Below are 20,128 nucleotides of genomic sequence, written 5' to 3'. Positions count from 1 at the left end.
TTGTTTAAAAGTTATTAACCAAAATGTTTGGTCCTTGTGCATACGGAAACAACTTTGTTTGGACGACTATAGTCGTCTTTATGCGCAGGAGGGTTATTATTGAGAATAGCAAGAACTATAAAATCCCAAAGTTACAGAAAAATTTACTGAGAGTCAAAATTAATGTAAATCCTGCGGGGTCCTTTAAGAATTAAACTAAATTTTACAAAACTGTCACAGGTTAAATAGTTTAAAAATTTGAAAAAACAAATTCCACTCGATACATTATAATCTTTGAAATTCTTGTAAAATTTAATTAATCTCTCAAAAATCCATAAATTACCCATTATAATGTTCATAGGAGATTAAACTAGAATGTTTAAGCTGCATCAGAAGCAACATGTTTTAAAATATTTAAAAATTACTTTACAATGACTATTGTTTATAAAGGGGACGATTTTGAAATAGAATGCTCTATATCTATCAATGTTATCAATATTAATAAAGATTTATGGTGTTGTAAAAACAATTAAAACGGGCATTTTAGTACTTTTGATACAAATCAATCTAAAAAAGTTTTTAAAATTTGTAATAAGAAGATATTATTCAAAATTCGTGTAAAACTATGAAAAAAAAATTTCTGTTATTTATTTAACTTATTGATTTTTAACAAAATTCTGTAAATTACCTTCATCGTCTTCATCTGTTTCATCACTTTCAATAGGATTAACTCGAGCAACTCCATCATTTCTATTTTGTAACTGATCTACAGCCGCTAGAAAATTTCCAATTGCAAATTTAGTTTAAACTGTTATTCAAATAGTAACTGAATTTTTAAAAAAAGTCATGTTAAAAAAGTACAAATTCTTTTTATTTTAATTTTTATGAAATTTATGCACTCATTTTAATATATAGTGATAAATTATATTGACCTTCAGTTTCTTCATCCGAATCATCGATTATAATACGATTGAATTCCGCAACTCGATCATTTCTATTTTGCATGTGGTCTTCCATCACTAAAAAATTTTGATTGGAAATATTTTATTAATCTAAAGTTTAAATAGTTGTAGAATTTTCAATGAGATAAAAATATTATGTTCAAAAAGTATAAATCTTTCAACTTCAATTTGTATGAATATTATACACATATTTCAAGAAAAAGTTTTATCCTGGTTTGTATCGTTATAAATTTTTGTAAATTAAAAATTTTCACAAATCAGATATCTATAATTATAAAAAAATAACATAAATTTGCAATTAAACAAAACACTTATTTCTAAAAATTCGAATCTTTTATACAATTGAAATTACTTATGCTGAACACTTGGCACTACTGACTCAGATAGTTAAAACCGGAATTAAAACATACTAAAACTGATTATAATTTTTGATTTATGAGTTACATTCAACAATAACTGCACAAAGAAAAATTTAATTTAATTTCAGTACCTACAGTAATTATTTTCCTTTAAAAATGTTTAACTTCTCTTTATTTCAAATGACATTATTTTTATGGTTTACTTATTTAAAATCTAACAGCTTCTAATTTGTGTTGGTGAATAAATTGACTTTTAGTTCCACAAAATTAAAATTTTATGAAAAACATTTCTAGAACAAGAAGCACATAATTTTTTATATTAAGAACATAATGCTCATTAATCTTTTAAAAGCTTTTCAATACAATCAAGGCTGATTGGAAAATAATTACTTATAAATTTTCATTTCTTTATTTTTATTTTGTCGGTATAAACGTTGATAACTTTAGATAAAGTAAATAAATTTGATTTCAATTTTTCTAATTAAATTACTTAAATATTAAATAAAAATACTTTAAATTTCTATTATATTAAAGTTTAATTATTTCAATTAGGTTCTGCAAGAATTACTTTTATTGTAAATAATGTTCATCAAAATTCTTTAAATTATTATACCAACTTTTTTTGAAATTTAGAAGTAAATTTGGATATATTACAGACTTGTGAGAGCATAATTTTAATTAATTAAAATGTTTTTATGAAGATAGATTTATTAGTATGAAATTTAAAATTTAATAATTAATTATAGAGATGAAATTGTCATTTGAAATTGAATAATAATTATAAATTGAAATTGACGAAATTTTTATAAATGTGATGTTTTAATATTAAAAAATATTTCTAAAATGATTTTATATTAAGTTGTAGTTTATTATAATTCATATGTATCCATTAAAATTTGTTTTTCAGTATAAATTCGATAAAATATAAATATGAAACCTAATATCTTTTAAAGAAGAGGGTATAAGATTTTTTTTATTTACTTCCTTACAGTCATTCACTTCTATTGTACTTCATAAGGTACCTGTGAATCTGAAAACCGATTTTGTATTATGTGGGGTTGGTAAAATAAATAAAAAAGGGAATTTAAAAAAAAAAAGATAAATAAATAAATGTTATAATAAATTTAATAAACTGTCGACCTACTACCAGCCCGACCCACTAAAACCCGTAACCCTTCTTTTGGAGCCCTTTACCCTCCCTCGGAACTGTCGTAAGACTTTAGCCTTCGAGGGAGGCGCTCCAACTCTATCGCTGCTGCGACTTTGTTCTGTGTCTGCGGTTCTCCTGCGTCAATAGTTAAAAAATTTAAAACTATTTCAATATAAAAGCGGAATTAACAGAACAACAACAATAAAAAACAAAATTTTTTAAGAAGTTTAAAAAGTCAAAAGATAAAATTATAAACGGATATATAAAAAAACAAAAAATAAACGCGTATAAAATATTGAAAACAAAACTGTACAAACATGAATAAAAAACACAAACAATTAAAAAATGTATAAGGACAAATAAATCACAAAATAAATTAATAAAAAACAAATGAACAAATTAAAAGCTGTTTAAATTACGCTTTTTGGCGGCCGTCGAGATTCTTCCTCGACATAACCGAGATTATGAAGTTCTCGACTTGCCGCCAATTCTCTTCTGACTGGGTCATCAGCGATACTTTCTATGAGCCTGTGCCTCGCTTCTTTGCGGATCAGGCCCTTGCTTGGTCTTAATTCCTCATCCAAGGAACTTCTTTCTTTAGAAAAGAGAAACATTTCTTCCCTTTCCCTCGCCAAAAGATCTGCAGGCGGGACACTTGCAAGGACCTGCACAGCACTCGTAGATACCGTCTTATGTGCAGAGATGATACGCGTTGTTATCGATCTCTGCGCCGATAGTATCTTTTCACAGATGGTAACACATCTTTTGCTCCTCAGAGATGGGGCCCATGCTGCTGCTGCGTAGAGCATTTTAGCATGGGCGACACTTGCCACCAGTCTTCTTTTTTGTTCACGGGGTCCGCCAACATTTGGCATTAACCGTGAAAGATTAGCCGCACACTCGATCGCCTTATTTGACGCCGTAGCCATGTAGTGGTGGAAGTTTAACCTTCCATCCAACTCCACACCAAGGTATTTAATTTGTTTACTCCACTTGACCTCGAATCCGTCTATCACGATTCGTGGGAGCTCATAACCACGTCTGTCTGTGACCAGCAGTGCCTCGGTCTTTTCCAGGGCCATTTCAAGACCTCTGGTATCCAGCCAGCTTTTTGCTAGTCGCAGACATTCGTTCACCAATGTCCCAAGAGCCTCCTCACTCTCGGCAGTGCACACGAACAACGCGTCGTCCGCAAAGCCGATGATCACCGCACCTTCGGACAGATCCATTCGCAGAAAATCATCATAAGATACATTCCATACAAAAGGACCCACCCTCGAGCCTTGAGGAGCCCCACGCTGCATCTCTTCCCTGAGAGTGCAGGTGTCTCCCTCATATATAACCCACCTGTCGCTAAGATAATTATCCATTATCCGCAACAAGTAGGGCGGCAACTTTTTCTTTTTCATCGACTCGATGAGATCTTTCCATCTTGCGGAATTAAACGCGTTGCGTATGTCAATTGCTAACAACGCGCAGAAGCTCTTCTTTTTTCCAGGTCCCAATTTGTTTTTTCCTGCTTTGGCTATGTCCACAACTGCCTGGATGGCATCGACTGTGGACTTGCCTTTACGGAAACCAAATTGGTGATCGGATAGACGATTCTCTTCGGTCAAGTGGCTTTGCATTCTCTGCAGAACCATATCCTCTAGAAGTTTACCCATCGTATCTAGCAGGCATATAGGCCTGTACGATGAAACCTTATCTAGAGGTTTTTCACCTTTCCTTAGGAGGACTAACCTCTGTCGCTTCCAGTCGCGGAAGAACTCTCCTCTCTCAAGGCAAAGATTGAAGCATCGAAGCAGAATCTGGGGTGAAGTGTCGATTACCAGCTTTAGGATCTCGTTACTTATCCCATCGATTCCAGGCGCCTTGCCTGTTTTCAATCTTTTGCCTGCTTTTTGCAGTTCACTAAGTGTGAAGAGTTCTTCCTCTTCGACTTTGCCAAAACTCCAGTCCCTTCTAAGGTATGGCTCCGCAGGAGGAAACAAAGAACTTATTATCTTTCTGACCCAATCGGGATTGTCCAGGCCGGGGGTCTTTTGCTTCGTCACTAATTTCTTAGTTACGATTTTAAAAGCCAGACCCCATGGGTCCTTATCGACTTCCTCGATTAGGTCCTTCCAGCTACGGCGTCGCGACTTGCGGATCTCTTTCTTGAGGTCCTTTTTCGCCTTCTTGAAAGCCTCTTTCAGCAAGGGATCTCCCTTAGATCGGGTATATGTCCTTCTTGCTTTGAGGCATTCCTTTCTCAAGGAGGTTAGCTCCTCTGACCACCAGTGCAAGGATTTTCTTACGGGAGTGGCGCCTTTGCGTGGCATTGACGCATTTCAAGCGGTGACTATCATGTTCCTCACCGCTCGCACCTTCCCATCCAGACTGCTCGGCCTCTTCACCCAGCCCAAGTCCTCAATTAAAAGGGCTTCTCTTAGGGACTGGCCGAACTTTTCCTTGTCGAGTATCTTCATATTCCACGAGGAGGTTTTGCGACTAGGAGCATCCTGTCTTTTTCCTCCTCGTGTGTCTCCCATCGAGACTGAGAACTCAATGTACTGGTGGTCACTTGCAGTATATTCCTCAGAGACCCGCCAGTCGCTTATGCGGCTAAATATATTAGACGATGCGATTGTTAGATCTATAATCGATCCGATCGCACCTCGTCTAAACGTCAATGTTTTTCCCCGGTTTACAACTAATAAATGGTTCTTGGAGATCATTTCTCCAATCAGAATTTCTCTCTTGTCGAGCCTCGTCTCACCCCACTCTGGCGACTTTGCATTAAAATCGCCAGTGATGATGACATCCAGCTTGGATTCTATGAGGCTCGATTCTAGGTCTTCTATATTGGCTTCGAAGGTGGTCAGCGGGTCGTTGGGTGAGAAGTAGCAGCTATACATACGTATATTAGCCACCTCTATCCACACAAACCCGCTGCTTGTCTCCCAGAACTTGTCAACCCGCAATTCTGGGTTGCACAGCTTGATGGCGGCTCTCTTCGCCTTATCCTGATACCAAGGTGCGAGGTCGCTTCCTTGATACTGCTCACTGCAGAACAGGATATCGACCTCATTTTCCCTAGCTGTTTGCATCAGGAGCACCTGTGCATCCTTACTTGTATGCAGGTTGACTTGAAGGAGCTTTAGGGATTTGCCCTTTTAAGTTTCTCCAGTTCCTCCTTGTAAACCGGACAGGAAATTCTTCCAGGGATATGGTTGACTTCCGTTTTTCCCAAATCTGTACACGTTACTAGTTACTAGTGCCACTTTCGTACCATCAAAACGTGTCAGAAGTCGGCAAGTCACATCTAACTCGGGCTTTTGCAACTTCTGCTTTAAGACGGTTAAAACGTCCTCTTCTGAAGTTGTTTTGTCAAGTTCCCGAATTTCGAGGGTCTTTTTACTGACAAGAGCCGTAACCTCGGCCTTGTCCTGAAGAACGGAGGTAAGATTCTGAGCGAACTGAAGTTTCACCCCCCTTTTTTACCACAACGAGAACCTCCTTTTTAAGAGTTCTCCTAATTTTCACAATCTCTGTGCCAGTTTCCTCTGGATTTACCGAAGTTGTTGCCAGCTTTATAAGATCATAGTAGGTCTCTGGATTCCGGGCCGAAATTTTTATTGCCTCCGTTGTTCTAATTTTGGAGGGGCGCTTCTGAAGTCGCTCCCTCTCCTCCGCTTTCTTTAAGGCCTTTCTCTTACGGGCGTCCCGTTTCCTATTGGAGACGGTTTCAAAGTCTTTTTCGTTTTCAGGCTTAATTTCCACAGTTGCCTCCGAATAAGAAGCAACCTTGGCCGAAGCAGCCTTACTCACCTCCGTCTCCATAACAGTAGGGTTTGCCTTGGTCTCCTTGCTCTTAACCCTCTTACCCTTGGGAGTGGTCACAGTAGAATCAGTCTCCGAACCTTCATACTCTCTAGGGCGCTTCTTTGGGTCGATGGGCTTGCTCTCGCCAGATGTGGCGTGAGACATCGATCTAGGAATTTCAGGATTCGACTCTGGTTTGCTTGGGCTAATGAAGGGCCTAGGTATAAAACGCAGGTTACTGCGAAGCACCTCGTGCACCTTCCCCAATTCCACCATTCCATCCTGAACATCCTTGCTAATGTTTCCTTGTTTCCTGCAAGCACGCCACATGCTGTCAAGTATTTTTGGGATCAGATCGACCTGTTCTAAAACATTTTCTTCGAATCTGCTAAGTCCCACATCCTTAGAATTTTTGCTTTGGCTCCCTCCAAAATCCTTGGAGCCGTCTGCACCGACTACCGGGGCTTCAACCCGATCAGAATCGGTGGTGGGATTACCCTCTACAGAGGTACCCATTTGGAGTAATTTAATTGATTCTTTATCCATATTATCTTTTTTTTTTAATTCTTTGCCCCGTATCGAGGGAACGATCGAGCCTAAACAGGGTACTACCATCTGGCCAAGATGGACCCTGTGAATTCAGATACCTGAGTAATGAATTTCAGGTTATGTAGGGATGACCGCTCTTCTTCTGGTCGACCCACTAAAAACCACTCCCGTCTTATTTGGGACTCTTAATCCACCTGCGGAACTACCGTTAGGCCTTAAACTTCGCAAGTGGGGTCCCCTTACCGTGCTCCTTAACTTGCCATTTACCCACTCAAGCCATGTGGGAGCGTGGGTGGGAGGAAAAACTAAATGATTTCCTCCCCCCCACGCTCACACACAGCTGAGCACTGGATTCCTCCGGTCAACCTCGTCTGCCGTTTCTATCTTTTTCCTTAATTACTTTAATAATGAAGGATTCAATATGCATCCACGAGTCAACGTTCTGAACCATGGTAGACACCATGTTGTCGACGTTGATTTCAAAGCCAACTGCCGTAAACATGGCCATCCTATCATGGTCCCAGTGCCCGCAGTGAAAAAGAGTATGCTCCGCGTCATCTACTGCAGCGTCACAGTAGGCGCATTTTGCTACTCTCTTAATTTTAAACCTATGAAGGTACTGTCGGAAACATCCGTGACCTGACAACACTTGTGTCAGGTAGTAGCCAACTTCACCGTGTTTTCTTCCTAGCCAAGTGGCGAGGTCGGGGATCAGGCGATATGTCCACCTTCCTTTAAGATCCCCATCCCATCTCTCTTGCCATTGTTCAAGGAGTCTACATCTCGCCTCTTTGCGGATAGCCGCTTTGGCGAGATTTCTACTCTGCTCTTGCGAGGTAACTAGATCTTTGTTACGCTGAAAGACTTCCTGTCTTTCCCTCGCCAGTAAGTCCACTGGCGGGAGACTCGCAAGAACTAGAGCAGCGCTCGTTGAAACTGTTCTGTAGGCTGAAACCACTCTCCGTGCACAACCACCCTGTGCGGACAGTAGCTCGTCAGAGATGCCGCGGGTTCTTTAGGGACTCAGCCCATGCAGGGGCAGCGTAGAGCTGCTTTGCTTGAACCACGGTCGCCACCAATCGGCGTTTCTTTTCCCTGGGGCCACCGACATTGGGCATCATCCTAGATAGGTTTCCCATGCAGTCGGCGGCATTCAGTGACGTGATCTTAGAATGTTGGTCGAATTTTAATTTTCGATCCAACGTCACTCCCAGGTACTTTAAACTGTTTCCCCAGGAGACTTCAGTCTGTCCTATCCGAATCTTCGGGACCTCAAAGGATCTTTTACCTGTGACAAGCAAAGCTTCTGTCTTCTCTGTAGCCATTTGTAGGCCGTTGAGATCTAACCAGAGCTTTGCTCGTCTTAAGCTTTCGTTGACCCTTATTTCTAGAATCCGAGAAGTCCGCGCGCCACACACTATAATGACGTCATCCGCAAAGCCAACCATTATCGTATCTTCAGGTAACTCAATTCTAAGGAAGTCATCGTACATGACGTTCTATATGAATGGACCTACCTTTGATCCTTGGGGAGCTCCGCATGTCATTTCATGTTTGAGATGACATGCATCGCTCTTGTATTCAACCCATCTGTCGCTAAGATAGTTGTCTATCAACCAACTTCTGCGTTTTCCAGTCACCGAAGAACTCTCCGTCTGTCAAGCACGTATTAAAGACGTCAAGAAGCAACTCAGAATCCACTGCGACAATCTCTTTTAAGATTTTGCTCGGTATCCCATCATTGCCCGGCGCTTTGCCGTTTCTTAACGTCTTTGCCACCTTTTTTAATTCCTCAATCGTGAAGAGCTCCTCGTCTCGTACTACGCAGTGAGTGTAGTCCTCTCTGGGGCTAGGTTCCGCATAGGGAAACAGTGCCTTTATGATTTTCAGGACCCAAATCGGATCATTTAAACCAGGGGTTTTATGCCTTGTCACTAATTTCTTAACGACAATCTTAAAGGCCAAACCCCACGGATCCTTCTCGGAATCTCCGATTAGGTCCCTCCAGCAACGGCGTTGGCTACTTTTCACGGACTGCTTAAAAGTACGTCTTGCTTTATGCCATGTTTCCCGCAGCTGGAGGTTTCCCTTCGAGTGGGTAAAATGCCTCCTTGCTGCGTGGCACTCTCTCTTAAGACAGGCCAGTTCTTCATTCCACCAGTACATAGATCCCTTTCCCGTTTTTCTTTTCTGCCGGCGAGGCATAGAGTGATTGCAAGCTTGAACAATCACCCGCCTCGCCTCTCGCACTATACCCTTTAAAGAAGCTGGTTTCCTCACCCAGTTTGACTTGCGAATAAGTCGCGACTCTTCTAGGGACTCCGCCAGCTTCTCCCTGTTTAGTCTCCTGAGGTTCCAAGAGGCTCCCTTGCTATCATTTTTTGGTGCGGTTCGTCCTCGAAGTTTTCCCTCAGAGACTAAAAACTCTATGTACTGGTGGTCACTCAATGTTTCCTCATCCAGTACCCTCCATTCTCTTATTCTGCGGGCTAGGCGGGGAGATGCGATTGTTAAATCAAGGATAGATCCTGATTCTCCCCTCCTAAACGTGAACTCGGGGCCCCGGTTTAACACCACCAGCCCATTCGTCGCCAGCATATCGGAAACCAAGAATCCTCTCCTGTCCAGACGAGTCTCCCCCCATTCCGGCGACTTACTATTGAAATCTCCCGCAATGAGGACATCCCCTGTCCGTACCTAGGAATGAACCGGCGGTGATATCCGGATTACATATATGTATTGCTGATCTACCTGATGAGTCTTGAAACCAGTTTGAGAATCCTTGCTTCTTATACTGCTCACTAATGAGCAGTATATCCACTCCTCTCTCTCTCTGGCAGACTGCATCAGGAGATTTTGGGCAACACTACCCTTTCTGAGGTTGACCTGAAGAAATCTTAGCTCTTCTGCTTCAGCTTCTTCAGTTCCTCCCTATAGACGGGGCAGGGCCCGCTTCCTGGAGCGTGCTTTGTCTCCTTTATCCCTTTATCCTCACAAGTTGTGCAATGGGATTCCCCTGCACAGTTCTTGTGGGAATGGTCTAAGGAGCCACACTTCTAGCAAGCTCTACTCCTATCGGGTCCTCTGCAGACCCTTGCGATATGCCCATAACTAAGGCATTTATGGCATCTTTCCACTTCCACCCTGCTGCGGATCCTACAGTTTATCCAACCTACCGGTACCTTAGGTCCATTCCACAATGGGTGAAACGCAAAGTGAACGCAGACGCAACGCAGACGCAGCGCGCTTGGTATGACGTCATGAAGTGGTGTTGCCAACTGTTGAATAATCCTAACCTATTTCGTGATCTCTTTTTCGTGTCTGCGGAAATTAGAAAAAAATGAGTTTCAACACATTTTTTGTATCAATATCGTTGTTGAATTAAGACCTTTTTTAAGATGATAATTACAATTATTATAAAAGTATAATTTGTTTTTAATTAAAATGTGCTTTGATTTTACTTAAAAATTTGAATTAATTGAAAATAATTTTTATTAAAATAACTGCTCAAAAATTTTTTGATTTAAAAATTGAGGAGAAATATGTAATAATTATTTAAAAAAATAACTAAAAAAAGTAGTTTGTTTTGAATAATTTAAAGCAGTTAATACCAGTTTTCGAGAAACTTCATTTTTTTAGATAACGTTGTCAGAATAAGTTAGAAAATATTGTATATTATATGACATTATTAAAATTATATTTTTATTTAAAATCTTATAAGGACAAATCGTCTTCTCATGTTCATGTCATTTCTTTTTCGAATGACAATGCATTCGATATATATAATTGCAATCTAAAGTTTTAAATATGATCAACATACGTCAAATATTATAGCACAAATATGTAAGTCAATTACATTTTGCACTATTTATTATAAATCGAAAGAAAATGAAAAAGCTAAAAATAATTTACTTTAAATGATCACAAATTATTGTTATGAATTACTTTACATGCACTTTACAAATTTACTTTACAAAACTTTACAAACTTTACAAATGAATTACTTTACAAATCACAGAAATAATTCCAAAGGATGTAAAACTGTCAATTTAACTTGCCACAAATTCTGAATGGAATCCTAAATTTTTTTGAAAAAATTTTTACTTCAAAGAGTACATGAAACCTATAACTAATTATCAATGTTTTGTTATCTGTATCAGCAGGAAATCAGGTTCATAACATGATAAGTCGTAATAGAAGCTACAATATGGCAGCAGTTTTTTCTTTTATTGAATGCAAATTAAACAAAAAGTATGAATACAATATTTAGCGACCTTCTTTCTTTTCATCAATCATTTTTTTTAATCTGAAGTAGGCTTCCTTCCTTTTCTTCTCCGGAATTTTCAGCCATTCAGCACGAATAACCAGCATGTAATTGTTCGTTATTAAAGAACTATGACGAAGTATTTCAGATACTTCAGAATTTGGATAATCTTCTTCGTCACTATCTATGTAGATGTCTAAAAGTTCATTAAAGTTATTTATTTTAATAATAAATTTTAAAACAATGAGAGATGTACAAAAAATTTTATTTATAAATCAAAAACATTTCCTCATTATTTAAATTTTCGAAATAACTTTTTTTTTAAACTCATAAGTCTGTGTTGTAAAATTAATAATCTCTTCTAAAAATTTTATCATTATTTTATAAATAAGTTGAACAATTTCTATCATAGAATTATGCACTTGATAAAGATAATTTCATTTGAAAAAAATTGTAATCACCTTCATCAAGATCACTTCCATCTTCTTCTTCTGAACTTCCGCTTTTTTCGTTTTCTTTATCTCCTTTAATGTTCGATTCTGTACTAAATTAAAAAAAAACAAATATATTAATTTTATGTAAATAAAATTTATTTTTAAAACTTGAATTAAAAATCATTACTCAACAATAAAATAATATAAGAAAAATGAAACTATGGAAGTCAATTTAGTTTTAAAAACAGCACATTCTATACTTCATTCATACAAATATCAAGAAAACAAATTATTGATAATTTTTGACCATTTTGCCTATTTAAAAGTTGATAATTTGAAAAGAGAGATTCCAGTTTATACCTTGTGGAGCAATTTAACCCATTTTTATTCTTACACATTTTATGAGAAAAAATGTCATCTTTTTTATTGAATCAATTTTTAAAATTGAAAAAATATGAACTTTTTTTCAAAAATTGAAAAATTGAATTTATTTTTTGGAAAAGAGGGGTTAAAAATATTTCTTTTAAAAAGAGGTTTTTGACAAAAGACAGTAAATAAAAAATGCTTGAAAATTAACTAGTTAAAAATTGAATTTTTCAACTTTTTCTTGTTATTTTGTGCTTGATTATTTAAATATACATATTAAAATGTATAGTAATATCAAAAGTCTATTTATTTACGCCATGTGTTTCGTAAATGGTGCATAGAACTCCATTTCATCATAATATTTCCAAGTGGAGAATTTATCTTCCGCAGCTGATCCCGATTGCTCATACTCTCTAATTTTCTTTCGCTCTTCTGCGAATTTTTTTTTCAATGTTGACCATCTTGCCATAATGTCTGAAACTAGAATTATTATAATGAAAAGCTATATCTATGTTATCTTTAATGCAATGAAGGTTAAATTATACTTTATAACTTAGTTATTAATTATTTTATGAAAATTTGAACTCTAATAAACATAAGTAAATCAATGTTGAAAGTATAAAGTTTACCTGAAATTTCTTTTTGAGTTCAATACACATTTCTGATGCTATATTGTTCCAAGCATCTTTTTTTTGTAAATATCTTTAAAATCATTTAATGACTTATCATATAATATTGGTTGCTTTGACACCAATATTATTAATATACTCGTTTTATCCGTGTCATCCATAATTTTTAAATTCAAAGTAACGACTGAAATAAAAATTGATATATTTTTCAATTGTCAGCGTTATTAAAATTTTTTGTAATAAATTATTGATAAAGATCACACTTTTTCAGTCAAACTAATTTAAAGGAAAGTCAAGCATTTTTTATATTGAGGTTATGTCAAGGGTATGGTTCTTCTAAATTCATTTTATTTGCGTTAAAGAAATCTTAATTAACATAAATCTTTAGATACTTCAATTTCCTGCTCCAATTATAAGTCAACTTATCCCACAATATTTCTTATATCCTACAACACTCAATAAACATGAATATTTTTATTTTTACCTACCACACAATAAGAAAATTTTGCACAAAAAAATAGTGAAGAATATTATTTTTCCTTGGCTAGTGACAAACTAAGTCATTAGATGTTGCACAACATTTAAATCTTCTAAAGAATTTACACCTCTTGACTGTAGCGCCTCTTCTTTTGGGCAGCTTACAAAATTTTTTTGTTTTTTAATTTGAAAACAATTTTTCTCTTAAGACCGGAATTGTTAAATAATCATAACCTATTTCGTAGTCTTGTGTGTCACTTATAAATATTGAATTGAAAATAGAAAATTAATTGAAATATTTAGAAAAAAATGGAGGATTTTGTGGAAATAATTTTAATTTGTTTAGAGTGGTTGAATTTAATAAGACTTTATGCGACTTTGAGCAAGGAAGTATTTCGTCGATGGTGGGTTAGACCTCATATATATTTATTTGTCTTCAGATTTACAAAATCTATACAAAAGAGTCTTTTTTTTTATTTTTAATAAAATTCTATACGAAGAGCAAGTTCATTTATAAAATTTACAACTTTTTTAATTGAAGATATGTCCACACTATTCAACAATTTCATCCAATCATTCTTGATCTTTTCTTCATCTGTCTCCTGGGATATATATTGGGATCTTATATCATTAAAACAATCACACTCAACTATCAAATGGTATTCGTCGTTTAAAGACTTCCTACTCATACAATAACAGAATTTATTCTCAGCAAATTTTAAACACTTTTTATTTACAATAATTCTTTTCTGAAATTTGTTAAGCAGGCGGACCTGCGAAAATACCCTTAAGAAACTCAGGGGGGTCCTATATTTCAGATACTTTTGTGGACCTATATACAAATTAAGGTTTGGATAAATTGACAATGAATGCGAATTTTGTACACTTATAATATCATTTTGATATAACATTTTTTCATAGGAAGAAATTAGACTTTTCTTTTTTACTCTTAAGATTTCTAAGGAAAGATCATTCCAAATCTCTTCAGCACCAACTTTGACAAAAAATTGTTTAGCTTGAAGAGCCCAGTTAAATCTTTCAGTAGAAGATTCTTTCAAGGATAATTCCCTGAGTCTCTCAAAGCATATTCGAGGGTATCGATTTTCTGACATTTCAAGCACTTTTAGTATCCAATTAACAATCAATTTAAAAACTTTTAGTTCAATGTGTGGGCTACCTGTTTCAATTCTAACTGCATACCCTGGTGTACACTGAGGAATCTGCAATATTTGTTTATAATAATTTACATGTACTTTTTCTAATTCGTCAATGTACCTCAAACCCCAAGTTTGTGCAGCATATAAAAGTGAATTACCAACAGAACTTTTGAACAACCTTTCTATTGAATCCCAGGAGTCAGGTTTTAATTTATAAATTAACCTTATCATTGAACCAATAGCCATATTTGCTTTTGCTACGAAATGATTTGTTGTCTGCGCAAAGACTGCTCTTTCATTAAACAAGATTCCCAGATACGTATACTGCTTTACAATTTCTATTTTCTCCTTTCCATAGTTTAAATAAGAACATTTTTTCTTATAACCATACCCTCCTTTCTGGAAAACTACCAAGTTTGTTTTCTTAACACTAACTTCTAACTCATTTTCCTCAGAATACTCCAGCAAACAATTAAGTATTCGTTGCATCATTACTTTCGAGTCTGCAAGAAGAATTAAATCATCGGCATATTTAAGGATCAATATTTCCACCGCGTGAGTCACTGCTACTCCTCTGATTCCCCTAGAAATGAAATATTCTTCGCAATCGGCAATAAATAAATTAAACAAATTTGGACTCGTCGTTTCCCCTTGCATTAATCCTCTTGTGACCTCAACCAGTTCCGTCGTTCCTCTTTCTCCTTTAATCGCTACGTTAGCTTTAGAGTAAAAATTCATTAATAGCTTAATAATTTTAGAACTCATTCCTATAGCAAACAATTTATGCCACAGCAATTTATGTGAGACAGACGGAAACGCATTTTTGAAGTCTACAAAAAGAGCAAACAATTTACCTTTACTACAATACAAACGGGTCTGAATTAAAGAATTTAAAGTAAAGATGTTATCGTTACAACTTCGGTTTCTTCTAAATCCCGCCTGTGCTTCAGGAAGCAAATTCTCTATTTCTATCCATTTATTTAATCTTTCGTTTATAATCTGTGTGAAAATTTTTAATATATTATTTAAAAGTGCAATTGTTCTAAAGTTATTCGGGTCTTTTTTATTTCCTTTTTTATAAATCATTTTAAAGTGTAAATCAATCCACGCTTTCGGTATTTCAGTTGTGCTCAATATTTTATTAAATAGTTTACTAATATATTGTATACAATTCGCTGGAAGATTCTTGAAAAATTCGTAAGATATCCCATCAGGCCCGGGGGATTTATTATTTTTACATTTATTCATACTAAAAATAATCTCGCTTTCAGATATTGGAGAATCAAGAATTGGATTTTCAAAAATTGGCATTTGTAATAAATAGTTAGAGTGATCTCGCGGGGGAAACATATCTCCAAGAAAATTACTCCATGTTGCTAAGTCTATACTCTCAAAATTAAAATTTTTTCTATTGTATTTATTAATAATTTTCCAGAAGATCTTAGGGTTTTTCGCACCAGAAAGCAAGTCTAATTCATTTCTTTTATAGTTATCTTTTTTACTTTTAAGTAGTTTTTGGTAGTTTTTTTTCATTTCATTATATTCAATTAATTTTTTAGTTACAAAATTATCAGACTTGCAATCTTTTAACATCAAATTCAATAATTTCTTTTTTTCCACACACTCTTTATCAAACCAAATTTTAGATTGACTGAATTGTCTCATTGAATTTACTCTCATTCCTACTTTATCTGCGCTATTTTTTATAATTTCAATTAATTTTATGGCCATTTGATCAATTGTTTCATTAGAATCGTTAACATTTATAGATGATGAAACTAGGTTCATGTATTCATTAGTTGAATTTTCGTTCCATTTATATTTTATACACACTTCATTATTACTCAAAAACATGTTTAATGTTAGAACCACCGGGAAATGATCCGAGCGTGAAAAAGTAGTCCAAACTTCTAATTTTTCTATTAAATTTAAACTATGGAAATTGGCCCAAATTAAATCTATTACTGATTTTTTATTATTAACTAAATATGTATAGTTTGCCGGATAATCTCCCGCCGTTCTTCCGTTCAACAAAATAAAACCGTTTATTTCCAAACATTCTACAAGTTTTTTTCCCCTATTATTAATTTCAATATCCAAATTTTTACGTTCATTTGAGACATTTATATTTTCTATTTCTACTTCGTTATCAATTTGATTTAAATCTGAAACTCTCGAGTTAAAATCACCGCCAAGATAGAAAGGAAGATTTGGATATTGATTTTTTATCACGTTAATTGTATCATTGAGTTCACTTAAATCTTTAACTATATCAGAATTTGGATTTAAATATACAATTCCTGCAATTAAATTTCTATTTTGAACATTAATTTTAATTATTATATACTGACTTGTTGATTTTATAATATTTACTTTAAATAACCTTGAATCCCATAATATTAATAATCCTCCTTTTGGTCTTCCAAATTTTTCCGTCTTGACAGCTGGGCTGAAAATAATTTCCATTCCCGGTTTCCGTGATAGAAAGTTTGACTTGTCCATTGTTGTCAACCATGTTTCACAGATGAACACAATATCCTCGTTCCTCACCTTATCACGTATGTCATAGAAACTATTTATCCCTCTTGCGTTCCAGAACATTAATCGTATGGCATTGCTCTTCTTCTTGTTTCATTTTTTTGCAGTTGTCTCAGCATTCCTAGATTCTTGATCTTGATGTTTTAGAAAATAATCGATCTGCTTATTTCCTTTTTCTTGATCATTCTTCTTTAGAGTTTTTAATTTTTTAATTACATTGTTTTTCGTGCCGATTTTGCGTCCTCTTTTACGTGGATTTACTACATTGAAAGAATCATTTATTTCCTCATTCTCTGACTGTAGTGTTGTTTCCTCATGCTCGGGCGTATTATTGACCATTTTGCCTATTTAAAAGTTGATAATTTGAAAAGAGAGATTCCAGTTTATACCTTGTGGAGCAATTTAACCCATTTTTATTCTTACACATTTTATGAGAAAAAATGTCATCTTTTTTATTGAAGCAATTTTTAAAATTGAAAAAATATGAACTTTTTTTCAAAAATTGAAAAATTGAATTTATTTTTTGGAAAAGAGGGGTTAAAAATATTTCTTTTAAAAAGAGGTTTTTGACAAAAGACAGTAAATAAAAAATGCTTGAAAATTAACTAGTTAAAAATTGAATTTTTCAACTTTTTCTTGTTATTTTGTGCTTGATTATTTAAATATACATATTAAAATGTATAGTAATATCAAAAGTCTATTTATTTACGCCATGTGTTTCGTAAATGGTGCATAGAACTCCATTTCATCATAATATTTCCAAGTGGAGAATTTATCTTCCGCAGCTGATCCCGATTGCTCATACTCTCTAATTTTCTTTCGCTCTTCTGCGAATTTTTTTTTCAATGTTGACCATCTTGCCATAATGTCTGAAACTAGAATTATTATAATGAAAAGCTATATCTATGTTATCTTTAATGCAATGAAGGTTAAATTATACTTTATAACTTAGTTATTAATTATTTTATGAAAATTTGAACTCTAATAAACATAAGTAAATCAATGTTGAAAGTATAAAGTTTACCTGAAATTTCTTTTTCGAGTTCAATACACATTTCTGATGCTATATTGTTCCAAGCATCTTTTTTTTGTAAATATCTTTAAAATCATTTAATGACTTATCATATAATATTGGTTGCTTTGACACCAATATTATTAATATACTCGTTTCATCCGTGTCATCCATAATTTTTAAATTCAAAGTAACGACTGAAATAAAAATTGATATATTTTTCAATTGTCAGCGTTATTAAAATTTTTTGTAATAAATTATTGATAAAGATCACACTTTTTCAGTCAAACTAATTTAAAGGAAAGTCAAGCATTTTTTATATTGAGGTTATGTCAAGGGTATGGTTCTTCTAAATTCATTTTATTTGCGTTAAAGAAATCTTAATTAACATAAATCTTTAGATACTTCAATTTCCTGCTCCAATTATAAGTCAACTTATCCCACAATATTTCTTATATCCTACAACACTCAATAAACATGAATATTTTTATTTTTACCTACCACACAATAAGAAAATTTTGCACAAAAAAATAGTGAAGAATATTATTTTTCCTTGGCTAGTGACAAACTAAGTCATTAGATGTTGCACAACATTTAAATCTTCTAAAGAATTTACACCTCTTGACTGTAGCGCCTCTTCTTTTGGGCAGCTTACAAAATTTTTTTGTTTTTTAATTTGAAAACAATTTTTCTCTTAAGACCGGAATTGTTAAATAATCATAACCTATTTCGTAGTCTTGTGTGTCACTTATAAATATTGAATTGAAAATAGAAAATTAATTGAAATATTTAGAAAAAAATGGAGGATTTTGTGGAAATAATTTTAATTTGTTTAGAGTGGTTGAATTTAATAAGACTTTATGCGACTTTGAGCAAGGAAGTATTTCGTCGATGGTGGGTTAGACCTCATATCAAAACTCATATGAGAGATTTGTTTGGAGCATGCGATGCTGTTTTTGAATATTTTTTAATCAATGATCATGAACATTTTCAAAAAATGGTCCGCATGAGTGTTGAACAATTTGAAGAGCTACATAATTTAATTCAACACCGACTTCAAAAGAGAAGTCTACGACAACCATTGTCAACAAGACTTCGGTTAGCAGTAACATTAAAGTAAGTAGTTTTAATGTAAAAATGATGAATTTACTTAGTGTTTTAACTCGCAGTTGTGATATCGGTTAGTTAATAAGTAATTGAACAATTCAAAAATTTGTTTATTGAAATTTCTTTAATTTATCAAAACAAGTTACTTTTGGGAAAGTTATCATTTTTGAAATAAGCTCAAAACAAAAACTTGTTTCTTTATTTACAATTGAATAGCCTATTACGAAATGGGTTTAACTTTTTTTGAAAGATATTTGAATAATTAAAAATTCTAAATCTTAGAATATTCAATGTTCTTTCATTAACGTTTTTTCATTACCGAAAGAAAAACTTCGTTCGATGTTATTCCAGTAAAATAAATCATTTTGAGTAATACAAAATAAAATTTCTTTTATAAAACCTATTCTCAATCATATCTGTTCTGAAAAATTAATTTTTTATGTCTCTCAAACTCAAGAAAACTGACAGTAAATCACTTTGAAATCCACTATTTTTTTAAAAAAGTCATTTCAATTTAGAATAGAAGAAACTTTTTTGTTTTTATGTCGTTTCGAAAAGAGTTACAAATTCAGAATTTTGTCATGTTTTTTATACTACAAAAATTGTGTTAAAACAATAAAGGCTATAATAAATAAAAATAAATAAATAAATAAACTATTAAAATTTCCAAATCCTCGAATTTATCCAAGTGTAAGCTATTCAAGATCTTGAAATTTGAAATTAATCTCCATTTCAATCAAAGAACTGTTATTAATTTTTATTGCTTATTTGTGATTAGCGTATTTAAATTTACGACACATAGTGCATTTATTTACATTATAATAAAATTTAAAAATGTGATCAAGCATAATAATGTTTAATTATTTCAGTATTCTAGCTCACGGTGACACTTTTTACAGCATAAGTAACTTTTTCCGAATTGGCTTATCCACCACATACAGCATAATTTCAGAAGTATGCCCAATTATTTGAGAAAGTCTGCAACCTTTGTATTTGAAAGGAAATTTAGGTGTTGATGACTGGATAGTGAATTCACAAGGATTCCGAGTGAAGTGGGAGCTGCCACACTGTATCGGAGCTATAGATGGGAAAGAAATTTCTATAAAGGCGCCAGTAAATTCAGGCACACTTTTCTTCAACTACAAGAAGTTTTTTAGCTTCAAATTGTTGGCGATGTGTGATGCTTTTTGTCGTTTCTCTTGGGTCGACATTGGCGATTACGGCAAGTACATGCAAAAGATTTCTCATCTATCAAACGTGATAATATATCAAAGAATTTTCTATTTTTAACATCTGACAGATAAAAAAACTTCGACATCAGCTCTGTTTCTGAATGATAAA

The 20,128-nt window shown here is 34.1% G+C and overlaps 2 protein-coding genes across 2 annotated transcripts in view; one reads left to right on the top strand and one right to left on the bottom strand.

Moving 5' to 3' along the window:
- LOC122500020 overlaps positions 1 to 20,128 on the bottom strand; it is a 37,478-nt gene that overhangs the window by 3,402 nt on the left and 13,948 nt on the right. Inside the window, exons 2-3 of the mRNA XM_043608697.1 lie at positions 912 to 998; positions 668 to 754 (exon numbers count right to left, since the gene is read on the bottom strand). The gene's annotated coding sequence lies outside the window, so the exon portion shown is untranslated. The remainder of the gene's footprint in view (positions 1 to 667; positions 755 to 911; positions 999 to 20,128) is intronic.
- The window catches only part of LOC122500021 (protein ALP1-like), a 34,104-nt gene that overhangs the window by 12,331 nt on the left and 1,645 nt on the right, over positions 1 to 20,128 (top strand). The window contains exons 2-3 of the mRNA XM_043608698.1: positions 18,517 to 18,796; positions 19,657 to 20,009. Of these exons, the coding sequence (XP_043464633.1) occupies positions 19,961 to 20,009 (49 nt within the window). The 5' untranslated portion in view covers positions 18,517 to 18,796; positions 19,657 to 19,960. The remainder of the gene's footprint in view (positions 1 to 18,516; positions 18,797 to 19,656; positions 20,010 to 20,128) is intronic.

This window comes from Leptopilina heterotoma, unplaced genomic scaffold (assembly GCF_015476425.1).
Source record: "Leptopilina heterotoma isolate Lh14 unplaced genomic scaffold, ASM1547642v1 Lhet_180, whole genome shotgun sequence".
Taxonomy (NCBI): Eukaryota; Metazoa; Arthropoda; class Insecta; order Hymenoptera; family Figitidae; genus Leptopilina; species Leptopilina heterotoma.
Note: the sequence above shows the minus strand (reverse complement) of the source record. Positions and strands in the feature narration are given on the sequence as shown.